The sequence below is a fragment of the Lepidochelys kempii genome, chromosome 10, assembly GCF_965140285.1.
Source record: "Lepidochelys kempii isolate rLepKem1 chromosome 10, rLepKem1.hap1, whole genome shotgun sequence".
Lineage (NCBI taxonomy): Eukaryota > Metazoa > Chordata > Testudines > Cheloniidae > Lepidochelys > Lepidochelys kempii.
The window spans coordinates 32442511-32463869 of NC_136389.1; the positions used below are offsets into that span (position 1 = coordinate 32442511).

At 43.7% G+C, this 21359-nt stretch overlaps 1 protein-coding gene across 5 annotated transcripts in view; it reads right to left on the reverse strand.

Annotated features, from left to right (window-relative positions):
- LUC7L (LUC7 like) overlaps positions 1 to 21359 on the reverse strand; it is a 36821-nt gene that overhangs the window by 5750 nt on the left and 9712 nt on the right. For 3 of the 5 annotated variants that reach the window (XM_073362712.1, XM_073362715.1, XM_073362713.1), the window contains 6 exons: positions 12667 to 12765; positions 10821 to 10931; positions 6884 to 7027; positions 6180 to 6356; positions 4405 to 4493; positions 431 to 460 (listed from right to left, as the gene is read on the reverse strand). In XM_073362712.1, coding sequence (XP_073218813.1) covers positions 431 to 460; positions 4405 to 4493; positions 6180 to 6356; positions 6884 to 7027; positions 10821 to 10931; positions 12667 to 12765 — 650 coding nt within the window. Of the gene's footprint in view, positions 1 to 430; positions 461 to 4404; positions 4494 to 6179; positions 6357 to 6883; positions 7028 to 10820; positions 10932 to 12666; positions 12766 to 13664; positions 13751 to 21359 lie in introns of those variants that run through there. The other 2 variants (XM_073362716.2, XM_073362714.1) reach the window with 2 other exon arrangements.

The window sequence follows — 21359 nt, forward strand, 5'->3', positions numbered from 1 at the left end:
CGTTGTACTTACAAAGTGCATTCCATTCAGGGACGGCAAAGCTCGGTGCACACAAACGATACGGACATTCTACTGCCAACAGGCATCCAGCATATTCACTTGTTTAAATGCTGGAGTTAATGTGCCCAGTGCCCTATTCCCTGGATGTCTGGAGTAGTCGGCACTTCTCTCTCAAGTTACTGCATTCCTCTGCCCCCACAGATCCCTTGGAGAGACTAGGGAAGTGTAGGGTCTGGAAAGTGCACTTGTGGCAGTTCCCATTTTCATTCAACGAGGGCAACAGGTGGGTCTGGGGCATCATGGCAGCTGTTGAAAGTATTATCAGGCTTCTGATTACTATACCCAGGAACCAAACACAATTAAACTAGGCAGGAACGAGCACATGCACATGCTGCATTTGAAGACGACTTCGTAAGATTTACATACTCACCTTCTGCGATCTCTATTTTTGGAGCCAGACCTAGAAAGAAGAGCAAAGCTTATTTCAGAGAGTGAATAAAGAAAATTCATGACATCAATACGGGTTTTCATAAGATCCCCAATTCTATAACATCGCTGTTCTCAAGGACACTGCAACACACTGAGTAGCTTGGCCCCTCAACTGGGACCACTAGAGTAGTGGAAATCAGATGTACATCAATGGCTTGTTCAACTCCAAAAAACTGCATTAGTCCAACTTGGTTTCGGGTGCTCCATGTAACAATTCAATACAAAACCAACACACCCCCATTCGCTATAGTTTTAAGTATGCATGCTGCCCTCTTATGTACAGTATTAACATCTCATCATTTGTCTTCCATCTTAGACCAGTGGTCCGTGGACCCCTGAGGGTCTGCAGACTATGTCTAAGGGGTCCACAAAAGATTGTCATTACTATAGAACAGTGGTTTTGAACCTGGGGTCCGCAGACTGAAAGCCACTGCCTTAGACACATGTAGCTGAGATTTCTTGGGAGCATGAATTTTAAAGCTATCATAAGGAGTTGCGCAGTAGCTCAGACTTAAGGTTGCATGTTCAACCTTTAATTTCGCAATAACTTCCTTCTGGCAGCTTAACTTTGCATACATCCAATTAACAGAAAATTACATGAAAGAAGTGTTGAGTGAAGGGTGAAGTCTTGTTTAATAATGTTCATTTAATACCTGGCTAAGAGGACAGAACCCCACACTAAGGAAGGGACTTTACTGAGAGGGTGCATTTACTGAATTAAGTCAGTATGTATCATGACTTAGCCACAAGGAATTATTATTATTCAATTATAGCACTGGAAGATAAAAAGGGAATTCTGCTAACAGAACAGTAACAAGGTTGGAACTGAACTTGGAGCTAGACAGATTTAGAACATGCTGAGGTGGTGCTGATAAGCTGGGCTTAAGGTACAGCTGATACATGAGAAAGAAGTTAAATCAACATTGTCTTACTCCCGTGATGTAACTCAACTTGACAAATAGAACAGTAGAGCCTTCCTATAGACAGGCGATGTTTAAGATCATTTTTGGTGTTCCCTACTGTATCTTTAAATAAAAATGTCACGCTCTAACAGGTATGGAATCTGACAGCTTTAGAAAGATAATGTTCCCTTCCAAAGCACTGACCACTATCTGACTCTCTGGAAGAGGCCTGAACTTTCAGAGGGGTGGGTATGTACGCTCTGTATGGGTCAAAGGCTGAAGAAGGGCTGTGGTTATCTGCTCAGGCAAAGCCATATGGGGAGCCTGCAGGTACCAAGCGAGGTTCCAGGCCAACACTTAGCATGTATAGTGTTGTGTATATCCAGAAGCATCATGCTCAGCTGGTTCTGGCGTGGGGTCCAACACTAATAGCTGGCACACCAAGAATCCCACACTTAAGGAGCCATTAACCTGCGTCTCTCCTGACCATCAGGAACCAGGCTTTTGGAAGGATGTGAGGAGGAGCTGGGAGGAGGCAACCTCTGGGGGAACTGAGCCAGCATTGTGGGACAGTCTGACCAAAGAAACTCTGAGCATTTTCTCAAGGCAGCCTGGTCAGGTTTGTTGAGTTTCTGGCAGAAGTGAGCTCCACAGCTGAGAGGCTACCACGAAGAGGACTCTCCTTAAGATAAGGAGTACTTGTGGCACCTTAGAGACTAACAAATTTATTTGAGCATAAGTTTTCGTGAGCTACAGCTCACTTCATCAGATGCATTCAGTGGAAAATGCATCTGATGAAGTGAGCTGTAGCTCACGATAGTTTATGCTCAAATAAATGTGTTAGTCTCTAAGGTGCCACAAGTACTCCTTTTCTTTTTGCGGATACAGACTAACACGGCTGCTACTCTGAAACCTCTCCTTAAGATAGACACACGACAGCATCCAGGCATGCTATGGCCCTGAGGTGGTTCAGAGAGAGAGGCTACCAGGAGGCAGCTGGACCGTAAGCCATTTAGGGCTTCATTTTTAGGAACCAGCAACTTGCATTTTTGTGGGTGCATTCCTGGCAGCCAGCACAGTGACCTCATCCGCCATCCACATCGGTGCCTGCTGGGCAGCGCTCTCATCAGTCCAAGGTAAAGCACATTAAAATAGCGTTTCCTAGATGCCACCAAAGCAGAACGATTGAAGCTAGGTCTTCTATGAGAGCGAAGAACTAGGTTTTTGGCCATCCAAAGGGAACGAAAGGATTTTCTGGACACTATGTTGGGGGTCTCGTTGCAGAGATGTATGCAATAGTGCCCTGAGACTCTGGACCATTTTCACAATGAATGGGGAGACACTGCCAACTGATGGGGCACTCAGATATGCCAGTTCCCCCAGAGGCTGCTCCCTGCAAATAGGCACCATCATGTCCAGGCTGAGCTTAAGCCAGCTGGCTTCCATGCAATATCGTCGTCTGTCAGTCATACTGGAGGAAGCAGAAAGAGAGTTCTTTCTGGGTCACCAGCATACAAACACAATAGCCTACGTTGTCTCGCTCTCCCCTAGGGTATTTACATCCACACTGAACAAGAGACGACAAGAACCACCCACAGCTGAAAGCCACCAAGAAGAGCAAACACCCCCTGGGATTTCTCAAACAGGAATGAGCAGAACCATAGCAGGGAGATTCCTGGCACTCCTGGCTGTGTCCCAAATGTAAGTCAAAAGCACCTCACTGGTAAGGTATGAAAGGCTGCTGAAGAAAGGGATAAATAAGAGAAAATATCTTATTGCTTCTATATAAATCCATGGTACACTCACATCTTGAATATTGCATGCAGATGTGGTCTCCCCATCTCAAAAAAGATATACTGGAATTGGAAAAGGTTCAGAAAAGGGCAACAAGAATGATTAGGAGTATGAAACGGCTGCCATATGAGGAGAGATTAATAAGACTTGGACTTTTCAGCTTTGAAAAGAGACGACTAAGGGGATATATGATAGAGGTCTATAAAATTATGACTGGTGTGGAGAAAGCAAATGAGGAAGTGTTATTTACTCCTCATAACACAAGAACTAGGGGTCACCAAATTAAATTTATAGGCAGGAGGTTTAAAACAAGCAAAAGAAAGTATTTCTTCACACAACACACAGTCAACCTGTGGAACTCTTTGCCAGAAAACGTTGTGAAGGCCAAGACTATAACACTGTTCAAAAAAATAGATAAATTCATGGAGGATAGGTCCATCAATGGCTATTAGCAAGGATGGGCAGGGATGATGTCCCTAGCCTCTGTTTGCCAGAAGCTGGGAATGGGTGACAGGGGATGGATCACTTGAAGAGTACCTGTTCTGTTCATTCCCTCTGGGGCACCTGGCATTGGCCACTGTCAGAAGACAAGATACTGGGCTAGATGGACCTTTGGTCTGACCCAGTATTGGCTTTTCTTATGTTTTTAATTAGTGAAGATGCCTGCCATCTGTTCCCTGCCTCGACATCTTCACTCACAGATTGGTGCTGTTTCAGTACAATGTCCTAATCTGAAGTCTGTTCATGGAATTAGTGCACGGCAGAAGCTATTTGAGCAGACCCAGCAGCATCTTCTTAGTAATTTCGGAAGGATAGAGACTGGGCCATAGCTGAAGCCATGTGTTCAGAGTTGGCTTCTTAAGCAGGGGATAAGCCAGCACATGCCTGAAAGTTCCTAGGAGCCTCTAACTTTCAGCAATGCAGCCAAAGATAAAAAAAGCACTATAAAGATTTTTTTTCTTAATCAAGTGCGCTCCTAGGAGCTTACATAGGGACAATAACACAGTGCCAGGAATGAGCCTGACACAAGGCTTACCTGCTTTGTCATGGTTAGCCACCATTGCCTATGCCACAGCAGCTCTCTCTTAGCCCTTAATGACGGTATTATTTTGGAAAGGATTTGTCGGTCATTTTCAGGGCTATTGTAACAGCCACAAATATGAGAGCTGCACGCTTTTACAGCCCATCCCTGTAGAGGGGCTCACTTGCTTTCACTCACCGTCTGCCCATTCTCTCCTCTCTTTCTCTCTCTTCTCTCCGCCTCAGACGATCTTGGTTTCTTTTCTCCTGTTTTTCTGCCACCATTTTCTAAGTTGAGAAAGAATTCATATGCTGCGTTAGACACACAACAAGAGAGCAAACTAAGACAGCAGGAAGACCTTGCAGCTGGAGGCAAAATGCAGTAATTCAATAGATTTGTGCAACATTTGCCTTTTCCAACACGTCATGTCTCTTTATTGGCTTGAAAGGGATTCAGATTCCAAGGCCAGAAGGAACCATTGTGATCATTTTGTCTGACCTCCTGCATAACACAGGCCATAGAACATCCCCAAAACACACCCATTCAATGAGATTCCTCATTTACAATTTCACTTTGAAACCTATCAGCTAGCCAGCTTTTAATCAATTTGATGTGTGCCATGTTAGTTTTTATCACTTGAGTTTTTTTTTATCAAAAAGCGTGTAGCATCATGTCAAATAACTTACAGAAGTCCCAGTACATTACATCAACACTATTACCTTTATCAAGCAAACCTGTAATCTCATTAAAAAAAAAAACATTAAATTAGTCTGACAGGATCTAATTTCCATAAACCCATGCTGATTGGCATTAATTATATTACCCTCCTCTAATTCTTTATTAATCAAGTCCAGTATCTATTACCTTGCCCAGGATCAATATCAGACTAACACGCCTATAATTACCCATGTTATCTTGTTTATGCTTTTTAAATAGTGAGGCTATAAAGAACTGCTTATGAGATGAGACAGAAGGCTGGGAAGCAGAACATGGATGGTACAGACTTTGTTACAGATTATTTAACACTTGAAAAGCAGCTGCTTACTTGCCTGCCAAGACCCCTATTCAGAGTCCTGTTTCCCCTATATCCATTGAAAGTATCACTAACATATATCAGTGCAAAGAACACAGCTCTGGGTGCCTGTGGTTGTTAGCTGTAGCATTATCTGTTTAGGCTGTAGGCCCTTCAGGGCTGGGACTGTCTCTCACCGTGTGTATGTAAAGCACCTAGCACAAGGAGACCCTGATTTTGGTTAGCGCTCTAGGCCTCATTGTAATACAAATACTCAACAATCACAGCACAAAATGGAGAACCCTGATCTGAGCAAGCAGAAAGCACCAGTTCACTTGTAAGGTTTGTGAAGTGACTGACTTGACTAAGTATCAGTTCTACCATGAGCCAAGCTACTGTCTGTGCATCCAACTTCACTTCAGGCTTATGTTTTGAAAATCATTCCATCATCAATACTTCAGCTTCTGCTTCACTGAGACCTTCACGGTCAGCACTCTGTAAACACACTTTGCATTGCTACAGCATCTCACCAGTAGGTCTGAGTGCTTTATAAAATATTAAAATCCAAAAAATATACATATAATTTTTAAAACTAATGACAGACTTCCCATTGCAAATTGTGGCCCAAACCTATGGACTCCAATTCAGAACATACCAAGAACCCAATTTATGTAAGGAGGAAGCCAGTCTAGTGTAATTCTTTGCCCTGTTCTTCTATGGGTACAATTTCAGTTAAGCAGACATTACAGGGCTGAACCAGAAGTGAGGTTAGGCAAACCTCCACTTGGAGTTTCATCTATCTTGAATTCAGAGTGTTTCAGAACAAAGACTGTGTAGAGTTTCCATACAAGCCAAAGACAGCAGGTTACAAAACAAATCAAATGAATAAGTATTCACAGGAGAGCTGTCGGGCCATGGCTGGCCAAGGTAGAGGGATGCTGTTTAAAATATAACTGATTACCCTCAACTGGTCCAGTTTTTCACGGATCTGAATGAAGCCCAAGTGTAATTTGCCTCCAAAGTGATCAGCGAGACGCCGGTCGTTGTCATGGAGACCAAGGTACGCGGAGCAGACCTCACAGACGCGCAGCTTCTGCTGCTGGAAACTGGATGCGGGCATGGAATTGCGGTATTCTTCCTGCGGAGAGGCAGAGACGGCTCAAAACCAGGGGAAACCATCATAACACACACAGAGGACACATGCAACCCTCACAGAGCTTGAAGCGAGTGTTTTAAATTTAAACAGGAATCTCATTCTCAACATTTGGACCACTTCTAACACTCCAGTAAAATCTGTACAAGAAATTACTATTACTATGCAACCTCCTGCTTTAAAAAAAGACCTAAAAAAGCACCTGCTAATAAGAACACAAGAACTGCCAGACTGGATCAGACTAATGGTCCATCTAGTCCAGTATCTGCTCTCTGATCATGGCTAGTACCAGCTGCTTCAAAGAAAGAAACCCTGCAGCAGGCATTGTTAGATGGATGAAAGCTTACAGGGAACATTTCATCTTCTTTCATTCTTTGAGAACAATCACTTGCTAACTCACTGTGCAGATGGAGAGGGGAAGCTGCCCAGCTGGGTGCTATGTGCTCTGTTTACTAATTCAGTTCACCATTACATAAAACATGGGAACATAGTAAGTGTTGATCTTGGCAAACCTCTGCTTCTTTCTTCTTTGCTCGGACCTTCTCCACTTCCATCAGGATCTTTTGGGATTCATCCACATTTCCTTCAGCTCCCAGCTGCTCAGCTTTAGCCAGCAGTTTTCCTATGTCTTCATTCAGCTCATGAACCTTTTCTGCCTAAAGAGAGGAGTTTGCTTTTAATAAGACAAAGAACCCTGTAAAGCTTGTGGGATTTGCAGACAATGAATCCTTCACTTGCACTTATAGCTACAGACACACAGGGGCCTACAATAAACCATTCCATTGCCACCATGACCCCAGGGCTGGTTCCAGTGGCCTGCAGTCCCCCCACAGAGAGGGAGAGAAAACTGTCCTTTCCTTCCAGGTCCCAATTTTTATTCCTGGTTGTTCCTGCCTCCCTCCCACCACTACCAGGATCTTTTAACAATGACTGGAACTTCCTTCAGGCCCACTCCCCCCATGTGGGTGACAGCTCCCTTGGGGGATTCCCTCCCTAGCAATTGCTAGCCCCCCAGCCTGAAGTTTTAACAAATGGGATGGAACAAATAATTACACAGGGAAGGGCCAAACATCCAGGTCCTTGAACCAGCCTTGCAAGTTTCACTGACATTATATCTTAACCTGGAACTGGTTTAAATGCACCTCCTACTTCTAGCAGCAGGGAAGGCTTAAATTATCCTCTGCCTCCGTATTCATGCAGGCCGGCTAACAGGATAGTACCAGATGGCAGAAACTTTACTTTGAGAACACAAAGTCCCATGTCACGCTCCACTACGAGATATAGAGAGAGCACGCGCGCGCTCACAATCTCCATGGGAGCCCCTGTATTTCAAATTAAACTGTAACTACTCAAATGCTGTTAACACTGGTTTGCCTCTACAGTGTTCTAGCTTCATTGGAGTGGACACCTATTTCCAATCTATTAGGAAAGCCACAATGTTTCAAGAGGGACACCCTCAGAGATAGAATGCTTTCAAGAACACACTAGGTAAAAGCAGTAGCTGCAGGCAGCATCCTTATTATTTTAATCTTTGCCCCAGCTAAAGATGATGTATTGTTGGATCATATTAAAGAAGTTCTGTATTAAAATCACAAATGAGTTTGATTCCCCAGAGTTTAAATTCCAGGGTATTACTAATTAAGAGGTCTTGGTTTTTATTTTATTGGTACAACAGTATCAATATCTACAGTGAACTACAGAAACTTTTCAATCAAGTCCTACATTTGCTTGTAAGATTCCAAGAGGGAGAAGAACTGGCTGGTTACAAATTTCAGTAGTATTGGATTTGAGCTGAAGAGCTCAAGGAATATGGGCTACTGACCTCCAAATTTTTCTGCCACAGCAAACGTCCTCCCGAATACCACAAAGGGTGTGGGGGGAAATAATAATAAAAAAAAAATCAGGGTAATTAATGGGGATGGTTCTTTCGGACCTTTGCTGGTATTTGGGAGGTCACTGGCAGACCAAGATTCCAGGGCATCTGCAGCATAAATTCCTCAGGCTCGGGGAAGGGACGGATGACAGGATAATGGTCTCCTGCTTTGTTAAAATACAGCACTAATATTTATACACTGCATATTAGATGCATGATGGTTTGGTATATAGGGTTGATCAGCATGATTTTAATGCATTACTTACTTGTAGCAAAGCCACAAGCAAGTTACTTAGAGCACCTCTCAGCCACTCCACCCCCCAGGCATTCTGTATTTGCTTGAGGGTTACAGGAAAAGGGTGACACACAATATTCCCAGAGTACTAAAACACTAATATTTGTATCCCCTACTGATAAAGCCAAGTGCCTAGGTTACCTTCAGTCAAACCGACAGGGCTCAGAGGAAGCCACAGAAACCTCAAAAATGATTTTAAAATGTGAAGATTTTAGGGTCTGATAATCTCATGACTTCCCAGGGCTGGAAGCAGATGTTGTGTATCCCAAGTGAAAGATAGGAACATCCCTGTTCTGCATTCATAGATTGAGGCCAGAAAGGACCATTCTGATCAAACAGTTGGACATCCTGCATAACAAAAGCCAGAGAACCTCACCCAGTGATTCCTGTATCAAGCCCACAGCTTCAGGATGAGCTACAGCATTCTTGAGAGACAGATGAGAGTTTCCTCTCCCAGCCCTGCAGGGTCACTAGATAGGATATAAACCTGTCCCTGGTGCAGGAGTCCCTTACCAAGGGCCTCAGGCCAGGGCCTATTTCATGGGGAAATTTGGTATTTGGGGCAAGAAAGTAACATTTATCTGGCAGGCTGGCTTAACAAGAGTAGCTCTTGGAAGCTGCTCAGAGATGTGGGATGATGGAAGCAGATATGCACAGCAAGACAGCCAGAGGTGTATGATAAATGTATGACAAATTAGATGGGGAACACATCACACAGTTCCACAATTGATCCCCACACATACGGCTGTTTTGCTACCCCTCCTTTGGTCACAGCCACTGCAGCAAACGGTCTCCACCAGCCCCCACCAACAGCATGGGCATGGCTTGTTATTTTTAACCTCATCTGTACTTGCTGTGCCTTTATTACAGTTTCTCCTGCTGAATTTAGTTTTTTGAATCTCCCTGTGCAACCCTGGGTAGCTTCCTTTGCCCTGTAGTCATTAGCAATGTGGGTATTTTCAATTTTGGAAGGAGTGAACCATTTACACACACACACACACGCGCTGAGAGAAAACCCCTGCGCTCATCTTGAAGGGAGAAAGGATGAGGGGACACCCACCTGGGCTACAGGAGAAACCAAGCAGCAAAATACATATTATACAAATTCCATGCCAGAGGGGTGGGAGAGAGGGCTGGGTGTGCGTGCGCGCATGCGGGTCTCCTGTCTCATAAGGGGCAGGGGGAAGCGAATGGTCACAGGAAGTGTCACTAGGAGCCATATGATGAATGAGAAAACAGGGATCTTCCAACATGGATTTGGTGGTAAGAAATCACTGTTTAAATTGCCACTAGTACAAGCTACAGGTACATTTACTCTTTGTGCAATGCAGCATTCAACCAGGAGACACCTCCTCCGTCAGCCAAGACTTCACAGCAACATCCCAAAGGAGCAGGAAACCAAACTCAGAGCTTCAGGGCCTAGGGCATCCCCAACTATGAGGATTGGGACTACTAAAGAGATCGCCACTGAACAGCACAAGAGAAGAGAAAATGATTCAAGCAGAAAAACTAAGTTGGACAAAGTTGCCAAGGCTAGAAGCCAAGTCAGCCAGACAAGAGGCAGGCAGCCCTGACCACTCTGCACGAGCAGCTCGTTAAATGGCTGCAAGACAGGACAGTGGCCCAAACACAACACAACAGTTTTCTGTGAGTGGAAGGAAAAAGGTTAGAAACAGGTTAAAGCAGAATGGTTTGTCTTCATCTCGATCCCAACATGGTTTTCTTGTCTATGCAGGTAAGAAAAAACCCCACCACCGCAGAAGGGCTGAAGCCACATTTTGGAAATATGACTAGTTTGTAATCTCCTGCAATGTTCCCTCTAATTTTTTAAGTCCATGTGCAGAAAGAATTTTGTTATGTGCACCAATATGGAGGGGGTGTGGCTGAGGGGTTCAGAGTGTGGGAGGGGGCTCAGGGCTGGGGCAGAGGGAAGGCTCTGGCTGGGGGTGTGGGCTCTGGCATGGGGCTAGGGATGAGGGGCTTCGGGTGCAGGCTGCCCTGAGGCTGTGGTGGGGAGAGAGGACTCCCCCCAGCCCTCTCTCGCCACAGCAGCCCAAGGCCAGGGAAGAGGCGCCTCTCCCCTGCCAGGGCAGCTCCGGGGCTGGGACCAGGGAGAGGTGCCTCTCCACGCCTGCGTGGCCCTTGATAGCCCGCTGCACAGCCGCGCAACTTAGAAGTAACTTAGGTCTCTTGTTTTAGAAATCACATTTTAACATAGATATACCTAGTCATAACAATGCACACAGGCCCTCAGAACAAGTGTTAAACTGAAGAGTGATACCTTTGCAGACACTTCAGCACTGATCTCCTCCTGAGTTTCAGCCAGGCGTTTCTTCGCCAGCTCAGTTCTCCGGTCACACTCTGCGATAAAGGACTCCAGGTGATCCATAGCCTGTGTGTGTTCAAACCAAGAACTGTAACTATGGGTGCTTTTTGCCATACAAGCAGCATTTGCTGGGCTCTGGCTCTTTTGCTACGGAGAGCCAGCCAGGAGGATTCCTTTACAGATCACAACCCACCACACAGCTCTCCTTTCTTACCTGAGTGGATGTAGGGCAACATTTTCAAACTGGGATCGGATGGCCCACTGACCTGATCCAGCACAGCAATTCCTATATTCCTCATGCTAGCAGCACCCACTCTGGGGAACACACTTCTAAATGGATGGTGGAGATCAGCCTGTCTTTTTCCCTTCATCTCTTAGTCTTTTGAAGCAGTGATACAGTTGGGATTTGAGTTCCTGCCCCACAAAGGAGGCTGTGCTCAGCCCTAATCCACCTCCGTATATTTTTTTTACTCAGCGTCATTTACTCTTCTATGGGGCAAGGATACAGTATTTCCTTAGGCTACAAACACACTACCACTTACTGTAGAATAAGCCGCCACCTCCCCCACCCCCCCGAGTGACATAAGTTATGCCGACCTAAGCGTCAGTGTGGACAGTGCTATGTCGGTGGAACAGCTTCTTCTGCCGACGTAGCCACCACCACTCGTGGGGGCAGGAGTAATTATGTCAATGGGAGAGCTCTCTCCCATCAGCTTAGAGAGTCTGCACTGGGAGTGCTGCATTGGTGCAGCTGCATGCACAGCTGTAAGCTCTGTAGTGTAGCCATAGCCTTAGTGTGAGGGAAGATGCAACAGCCAAGGTAACTAGGAGACCAGGATATCAGTGATCTCATAAAAGGGGGAGGGGAGGGGAATGGCAGGGTGCCAGTAATTAATGAGAGAGTTGAGAAGACAAATTTACAGGTTTAGCTAGAAAAATACTGAGCTAATAAAGGAGCAGGAGATAGAAAACAAACAGTCAGTAGAAAGAGCATTGGGTTCTGATATTTCAATAGAAATGAAATTAGGGCAGGGAACAACAGAATCAAAATGACTGACTCTTGTGAAACCGAGATGAGGCAAACCAAGAGTCAACAGCTGCTTGTCTGCTTAGGGAAGGGAATTTCACTGATCCCTGTCCCCCTCCCCACCTTTCCCAGGTAAGTAACTACAGCAGGGTCATTACGCCTTATTTTGAACATAGATGTGGGCAAATAGAATGAAGACTGCTCTGAAGAGTTTCTGTTCTGGCTGTAACTTGACAAAGTCTCTACATTCTGAGATTTAGCAGGGGATTCACACCTAGATGGCTGATGTGGTGCACTGAAACACCACGACATGGACAACGGGTGCACACAGACACGCCGGAGCAGCCAGGATGGGAGAACTAGCATTCCTTTTACGCTTGAGCAGTTCCAATGCACAAAATCAATGCGGAAGCACAGGCTGGCAAAGGTACGATTACACAGAGCAGGTTTCTAATGTTAGAATTCACCCCTGTTCATAGCCCATCAGAGCATGATATTTCTAGCCTTGCTGAGAGCAGTGGCAGTTCTGAGCAGAAAAGGAATGTAGCCTGTTTTTGTTCCTAGGTTTTGCAAATGCCATAATTAATTTTAACTTTTCAATTCAGCATCAGGTTGACATGAGGAAAGTCATGACATGACATGACTACAAATTAGCAAATAGTACAGTAAACAGAAAGATTAGCAGAAACGTCAGCTGGACTCTGCTGCTCAATCTGATATCAGAAGTTACACTGAGCTGTTTACACACAAATAATTAAAAATCACAATACTTACATCCAGCTCAAAAAATAGATCCCTCTCTTTACTTGCAATCTCATAATCTGCTCTCAGTGCCAAGTCATGGATCTTTGTACATTCTCCCAGGTCCATACGCTATGGGAAAGTAAAGACAAGGTCAATGAAAGAACTTTCTACTGCTGCAACAAGCACTGATATTTAACTGCTGATAGCTATGTAAATGCTCATTTCATGTATCACACCCACAAAGGCAATTTAGAAACCGATTTTCTTTCTTGATTTACCAATATGAGAAGTGGCCACAAGAGACATGTCTGGCTGGATTATTCTTCCAGGTGCTTCTGAAGTAGCACTATTTTGACTATATGCAAGCAAAACATATCGCTCAACAGTCAGAGGCAGGTAGAATGAACTAGTTATCTGACTCCTAATATTAAAGGGCAACAGGAAAAATGCATTAACAACGGGGTAACTGAGAAAGTGTCCAAGGAAACCCAATACAACCCTATCACTCAGGTGCTGCTTCCTGGTTAAGAGTAACTCAATCTGAAGGTGAAAGGATGGAGCCAGTGACCAGTATGTCCATGTGGATGCTAGCAGCTAACTTGCGGAGTAGTATTAAGAGTTCCATTGACAGCTCCCTTTCACAGGGTTAGCCTAATGCAGCTATGGATTTGAAGTCCCACTGGACCAACGCAGTGGCCTCTTTTGCACAAGCCCATACGAATGACCGGACCAGCAAGCAGCGTTGATCAATAAAAAAACCTTGTAATTTAAATTACAAGTTTATTAAAAAAAAAACGAAACACCTATTTACAATTACATTTGAAATTGATAAATTATGTTAAGACTTACAAAAACAACAAGGAGTCCGGTGGCACCTTAAAGACTAACAGATTTATTTGGGCATAAGCTTTTGTGGGTAAAAAACCACTTCTTCAGATGCAACTTATTTATAATTTATGTTAAGACCTAAATTATTAAAATCATGTAAATTAAACAAAAAAAATATTAAGGAGTACATGTTCGCTGACCAGCTTTGAAGAAAGTCAAACTACTGAACTGGTGGAAATCACCAGCTAAGCATCTGGAACCAGAGTTTGTTGAAATGCTAAACCAGTTTTTGCCAACAGTACCCTTTTCTGCAAGTGGAGAGAGAATATTTTCTTTACTTCAGTTTATTCAACTACTTCAGGCCAATGACTAGTTTATTCGAAGTTAGGAAACCAACTAGGAGTTGAAAAAACAGGAAAGCTCTTCCAATCTACGAATAAAACTAGGTATGAGAGGGTGAGATCTACTGTTCTAAAATCTTGAAGGACATGGTGACCAGGAACAACAATGTCAATTCAACTAATTACAGGTAATACTTCCTTAGTTTTAAATGCCAAACATGTTTTGATAAATTTTCTTTTCTTATGCATCCAACATATTTAAAGGTAGTTTTATGCAATAAAAACAAGAAATGCTGTTCGTGTGTGTTTTTAATTGCATTTGAATTTCAATCCAAGTATCGCTTGACACAAATTAACAGTTAAAAATTAGTTTAGGAAATAAGAAATGCATCATTCCTCATTTTCTAACATAACAAATAATGTAAAAAAATAAAGACTAAGAATAAATATAAGATGAGTTATATAACTGCTTAAATGAAGGCGTATAGATATAGTGTACCCTCCTGGTTAGCAAAAAAAAAAAAAAAAAAAAAAGGCACCAAGTAGTGTAAAGGCTACATTTAGTTGCAATCAACATATGTTAATGGTTACCAACCAATGAGAATCAACCTTTCTTTAGGAAAACACCTAAAAGGTAGAAACACAAAACAATTAAAATACAAGATATAAAATCGCTTTGATTTAAAACTAATCCACCTTGCTAACGAGACACTAAGTAGGACTGCCCCCTTGTCAAAAGAGGCTTCAATCACTTCTGCCATCTGCTCCCAATTTTTAAATCTATTTCCACAGTTATCAACTAAAAAAATTAAGGGGCTTTAAGGTTTTAGTTAAAATATTTACAACTGACCCCTCTAGTTTCATCCCTGCATTTATCAGTGTTGACTACCAAGCACTTGGTTTGGTTTATTTAAAATGGAAAAAAGTACATTTACCATCTGGAGAGCTCCAGAGCCAAAGGCCCATGTATGAGTGGAGAACAAATTCCATCAGAGCTTGCAGAGTCATATATACATATGTATACACCCAGATGATTAGGGGGTTGAGCAGGACTAAGATTAAAACTAAATATCTCTAAATTAGCTAGCCAGGAACTGAGGAGAATACCTAGAGAACTACCTACAAATGTCTGATCTAATCCTGCAGCAGCAGCCCCATGATGATGGAGGACAGCTCCAATTTCTATTATTGTGTGAACAAGAGAGCAGTGTGAGTCACATGCACGCTAGCAGAACAGGTACAGAGGAGGAGAACTGAAATTTTCAGAATGAAGCAAGCACATTAACACAAAAGACAGGCTACACAGAGATGAAATATCAGTTTTAAAATCATGACTTGTGACATCAACATAATCTGAGTTTATTAACAATGAAACAACTGCTCTAATTGACTTATCAAGCCATTTACTCTTAGCTTGAGCTGCCAAATGGAGACAGGCTGTGGCCTTTAAATACAGCCACCACTTCCAGGAGCAGCCTTGTTCCAAGATCCTTTTAACTGGGTAACATTTGGATTAAGTCTCTAGAAAAAGCTCTGAAGGACTACTAAGATGTTACAATCGTGACGAGCTTAATATCTCCAAAGGAATCTAGAGTGGCTTCAGGTCGGTTTACGGTAATTACAGCTTTCAGCAACATCAGACCGGCGAGTGTCCTTTCACCCCTTTCGTTCTGTGGGGCTATTCTATCAGAATTCCTTTCCAACACCAGCCAGAGGAGGATTTTTCACAAGACAAGGAGGTCCAGTCACAACCTAGAACCATCTTCTCCTGAAAACAAGGTTCAACATTTTTTGCAAGCAGAAATAACACCTTCTCTTATTTGAGAGGTAAGCTCTCAGGCTCAAATCTTCACTTTCAAGAAGTCCCCCAATTCACTCCACACTGTTCCCTTCTCTCTCCAGATCTCATGAAAAGCAATGCATCTCTGAACTTTTCTCCCTTGGGGCAATCACCCTGCTTTCAATCAGCAGAGAAGCCTTGATTTCTCTTCCACATTTTTGGTGGTAATCTAGACGTCTGGAGGTTTCCACGGGGCCCTTTACCTCAGCGCACCAAGTTGATTTCCTGATAGAACACTGGCCCTTCTGATCAAGAAACAATCCCCCAGAATTTTTCATGTTCCATTGGCCTCAAGCAGGCTTATCTTCATGTGCCAATATTACCCTGCCATTAAACATTTCTATCCTGTAAGAGATGACCGCTATCAACTACAGGCAATGTCCTCTGGACTATCATCTGTTTCACGGGTGGTCTATGCAACTGATGTCTCAGCATAGCTACCAAAACGGCTAACAATGCACTAAGATTTACCCCCTCCCTACCTTAAAAACCTACTGGTTGCAGAGTCACCATATTTGCCTAGCCATCCAGATCCTGGGGCATCACATGTTTCTAAGGAGCTCTCCTGCAGATTCAATAACTCCATCACAAGAACTCTTAACCCCTAAGAGCATCTTTCACAAGTAACTTGGATGTTGTGAGTTGCCCAAAGAAAAAAATCAACAAAATTCAGGTCCTCATGGATGAGATCTCTGCCATGCCACAGGTTTCATCAGCTCGCCACTCTCTCTTGCTAGCAGGCAATGGTAATTTGTGCCAATACAAGTCTCTGGGTGATGCTCCACTCTGTCGCTTTCAGAACTATATGATCAGTTAATAGAGCTACCCAATTTAGGGAAGATTACCAGCTGACACTTCCTCCAGAAGTGCTGCCATTGTCTGTTCCATGGCAATCTGTTGGCAGATCCACTAGCAATCTAGATGACCACCAGGCCAGAGCTATCTGCATTCACCTCAGGACAAGTAGTCCCTCAGAAATTCCAGCTAAGCATCAGCCTCCAAGAGTGCAATAGTCCATCTCCCTTCTCCATGTTTCTCCACCTGATTGGTTGCGAATTCTGGAGGGTGACAACAAAACAACTGTAGCTTGTCGCAACCCACAAGGTGGAACAGACCGCAAAAGCTTTAAACAATGTTTTCCTCACTGGAAACCTCTGTGCTGGCTCCCTACGCCACACAGGTTTGGAACCAGGCTCAGCAGTCATGAGACAGAAAAAAAGAGAATGGAAGCTGAAGCTGAACCAACAAGTCTGATCATATTGCCGAGAGGTGGTTTCTCCCACCAGTGGATTGTTAACAAACCAGTCCAATGGGAAGTATGAAATTCCATCCTGGCACTGGCATTCACGAGCCTGGTGAGCGGACTCCCTGTCTCCAGGATAATGACTTTCCATGCTTCCTTGAAATATCCATAGTGGCCAGATAAATCAAACTGGCGCAAGCCACAATTGTTACAGCAGAGAGCCAGCTCTGCTACAGTTAAGGTGAACCTTTCTGTTTAAAGGTTAACTCTTGTAAGTGCTCTAAAATCGGCATGGTTACTCGAGTTGCCTTGACATTTGGTGTGCCTCATGGGGTTGCCGGGTGGGTTTAATGATCCAAATTTGAGATTCTTTCGGCAAAGGGTTCCCAAGGTAGAGCCCTCCTAAAATAAAAAACACTAGCTTTTCTTAAGTTGACAGATTCTACCAACTTTCTCTGAGCAAACCTAGGGATCAAAACAGGGTTCCAAGTGTGGTCACATGGTCTGATTAGCTGGACTTTTAACCCCCCAGGTAGTGCATGGGACCCACCGACACAAATGTGCAGACAGTGTGCTTAAGAGGTTTGCTAGCCAGCCACAACTCATAGGACCTGCACAGCTCAAGAGGACATATTACAGCCATCAAATCTGAGCAATACTGAGGCACTGTAAACTCAAATCCAACTCTGGGCAAAAATCTGAAAAACAAACAAACAAAAAAGTAGGTATATTGCTACAATACACCCCTGTCAAAGGACTTGCGGGGGGAGGAGGAGGAGGAATATGAGTATAGCAGAAAATTCAGAAGGTGCTCAAAATTCTGTTTGAAAAGATGATAGCTTAGACATGTGAAAGGGGAGGGGAGACATAGAAGTGGGTGGCAGGGGAATTGGGAGGGGCAGGGGCATTGGTCATACCCACATTCTCCCCTCTGGGGGTGTCTGAGCCCCTCTCTGTGCCACCCCATTCATGCCATGATCTGGGGGCCCTTGCCTCTCTTGGGGATGTCTGAGACCCCCTTCGGCTCCCCCCATGTGAGCCAGTCCTGCCCTTCTGGGGGGGAGCTAAGAATTAGCATGTTAGGAACATACACAAGAATACACTACATGCTGAAACTGGTGCGAGGAGTTGAGAACAGGCATGCTTGAGGTATATCACCGGCTCTTAAGCACCAGGGAGGAGGTGACAAGAACACTCACTGACACGAATGGGGCAGATCACACGTCTCAGTTCTGTTTTTTCAGGATGTATTCAACTCCATGGGGTGTTCTCATTCTGCTGAGACCATCACATTGAGAAGAACTGAGCCAAGATTTTACTGTGGGGGGGATCTGGACACAGCAAAGCACTTGCTGATGATTAATTTCATACAATTATTATAGCAGAGAAGACTTCTCTTTTAAAGGACGATTTTTTAAATGTTCTAAAATCTGCATGTTTACCTTTAAATTTGCTGTGCTTCATGGGGGGGGGGGGGAAATGATGATTCAAATTTGCGATCATTTGAGCAAGAGGTTTCTAAAGCAACTCTTTCAAATTCTACCAAAATTTTATACACACACCTGGCTTCTAAAAAGCTGATGGCTTATTAGGATGGAAAGTTGAAACAGAAATGATGGCAGGATTGGAGGCAGTGATGAGAGAGACAGTCTTTTCTCACATGCTTCAAGTTCCTCTAACCACCATCGAACTGTCAAATTTTGGGGACGTAGACCATGTTTGACATTTCCCTCACCAACTCTCTTAACAAGAAAGTCCAGGACCTTCAGGGTAGCATTCTTTAAAATGCTTTCACTTTCTCCAGTTGAGAGTTCTGGAGGTTGACAACAAAGGAACTGGGGAAAGTCAGACAGAACTGCAGGATCTCAAAACATGGATAAGATGGTGATGTTTGGAAGAGGGATTCAGGTTTATTAGGAACTGGAGAACCTTTTGGGAAAGGAGACACTTATACAGAAAGTAAGGGCTCCACCTAAACCAAAATAGAACCAAACTGCTGACATGTAAAATTAAAAAGGACATACAAGAGTTTTTAAACTAAGGGCTGGGGAAAAGCCAACAGGTGCAGAACAGCACAAGGTTCATACAGAGACATCTCTTAGGGGAAAAAGAAAAAGGAGGACTTGTGGCACCTTAGAGACTAACAAATTTATTTGAGCAACTTAGGCTTGAATAAAGACTGGGAGTGGATGGGTCATTACACAAAGTAAAACTATTTCCCTATGTTTATTCCCCCTCTCCCCCCGCTGTTCCTCAGACATTCTTGTCAACTGCTGGAAATGGCCCACCTTGATCATCACTACAAAAGGTTCCCTCTTCCTTCTCCCCCCGGCCCCCGCTCTCCTGCTAGTAATAGCTCACCTTACCTGATCACTCTCGTTACAGTGTGTACAGTAACACCCATTGTTTCATGTTCGCTGTGTATATAAATCTCCCCACTGTATTTTTCCACTGAATGCATCCGATGAAGTGAGCTGTAGCTCACGAAAGCTTATGCTCAAATAAATTGGTTAGTCTCTAAGGTGCCACAAGTACTCCTGTTCTTTTTGCGGATACAGACTAACACGGCTGCTACTCTGAAACATCTCTTAGGGGAAGATTTATAAATGGGGATACTCTATATCCTAGTAAAGAGGAGAGGATAGAAGCTGATGAAGTACAGGTAGGAACTGAAGAGAAAGTTAAATTAAAAAGAGGCCCATTCAATTACATCAGATGAAGGCAGACAATTAAATATTGGCAAATTTAATAAATGCTTGTTTACAAATGCCAGAAGTTCAAATACTAAAATGGGTAAACTTGAGTGCCTGGTATTAGATGAATAATAGGCATCACAGAAATGTGGTAGAACAACAATAATCAACAGGGCATGGTAATACCAGGGTATAAAACATATAGGAATGAGATAGTATGTCATGCTGGTGGGGGAGTGGCACTACATGTGAAAGAAAGCGAAGAGTCAAATATAATAAAAATCTTAAATGAATCAAACCATACCACAGAATCTATATGGATAGAAATTCCATGCTTGAACAACAGGAGTATAGCAGTAGGAATATACTACCAACCATGTGGCCAGGATGGTGATGGGGATTGTGAAATCCTCAGGGAGATCAGAGAAGCCATAAAATAGTAATGGGTGATTCAACTCTCTCCATATTGACTGATAACATTTCACCTCAGGACAGGATGCAGAGATAAAATTTCTAAACACCACAAAGGTCTGCTTTTTGGAGAGCTAGTCCTGGACCCAAAGGGGAGAGGCAATGCTTGCTATAGTCTTAAATAGCGCACAGGATCTAATCCAAGAGGTGAAGATAGCTGAATTGCTTGGTAAAAGAGACCATAATGTAATTAAATTCAAAATGCTTGTGCGGAGAAAAAAGAAACCCACCACAGTAGCATTTGACTTCAAAAAGGGGAATACACAAAGATGAGGAAGCTAGTTAAATGAAATTAAAAGGAACATTCACAACACGCTCAAATAAATTGGTTAGTCTCTAAGATGCCACAAGTACTCCTTTTCTTTTTGCAAATACAGACTAGCACGGCTGCTACTCTGAAACCATTCACAAGAGTGACATGCCCGCAAGCTGCATGGCAACTATTTAAAAACACCATAATAGAGGCTCAAACTAAACATATACCCCAAGTTAAAAACAAAAACAGAGGACCAAAAAACCACCATGGCTAAATAGAGTAAAAGAGACTGTTAGAGACAAAAAGACATCCTTTAATATTTGGTAGTCAAATCCTACTGAGGAAAATAGAAAAGAGGATAAACTCGGGCAAGTCAAGTGTAAAACTATAATCAGGCAGGCCAAAAAAGAATTTGAAGAGCAACTAGCAAGAGAAACAAAAACTAACAGCAAATTTTTAAGTACATCAGAAGCAAGAAGCTTGCTAAACAATCAGTGGGGCCACTGGACGATTGAGATGTTAAAGAAGCCCTTAAGGAACACAAGGCCGTTGTGGGAGAAGCTAAATGAATTCTTTCCATCATTTACTACTCAGGGAATTCAAAATTAACATCCCCGCAAAAAAATGGATTCACACACCCAGGGCATGCGTCTGGTTCAGGTGTCGGGGAGACGTAAATCACTTCAGGAGGTGGGGCTGGGCTCTCTCTTCTGGCTGCAGGAATCTCTGCACTCCTCCTCCACTTCCTGCTCCCATCACTCTCTAGCCGCAGGGGGAGGGATCACTGTAGGTGGAGCTCCATCCCCATTTGCCCAACCTCTGTGCATCCAGATCGCACACCCTCTCCCCCCCCGGCCACAAACAAACACACACACACACCCCTAGTTCTCCCCTGCATCCGGATCCCCATCCCTGTACCTGGACCACCTCCAGCTGTCAGGACACATCACCCTGCACCTGGACCACACTACAGAGTTCCCTGCACCTGGACCCCAACCCCACTGAGTCCCAACCAACTGTATCCAGACCTGCACCCTACCAAGCCTCACTC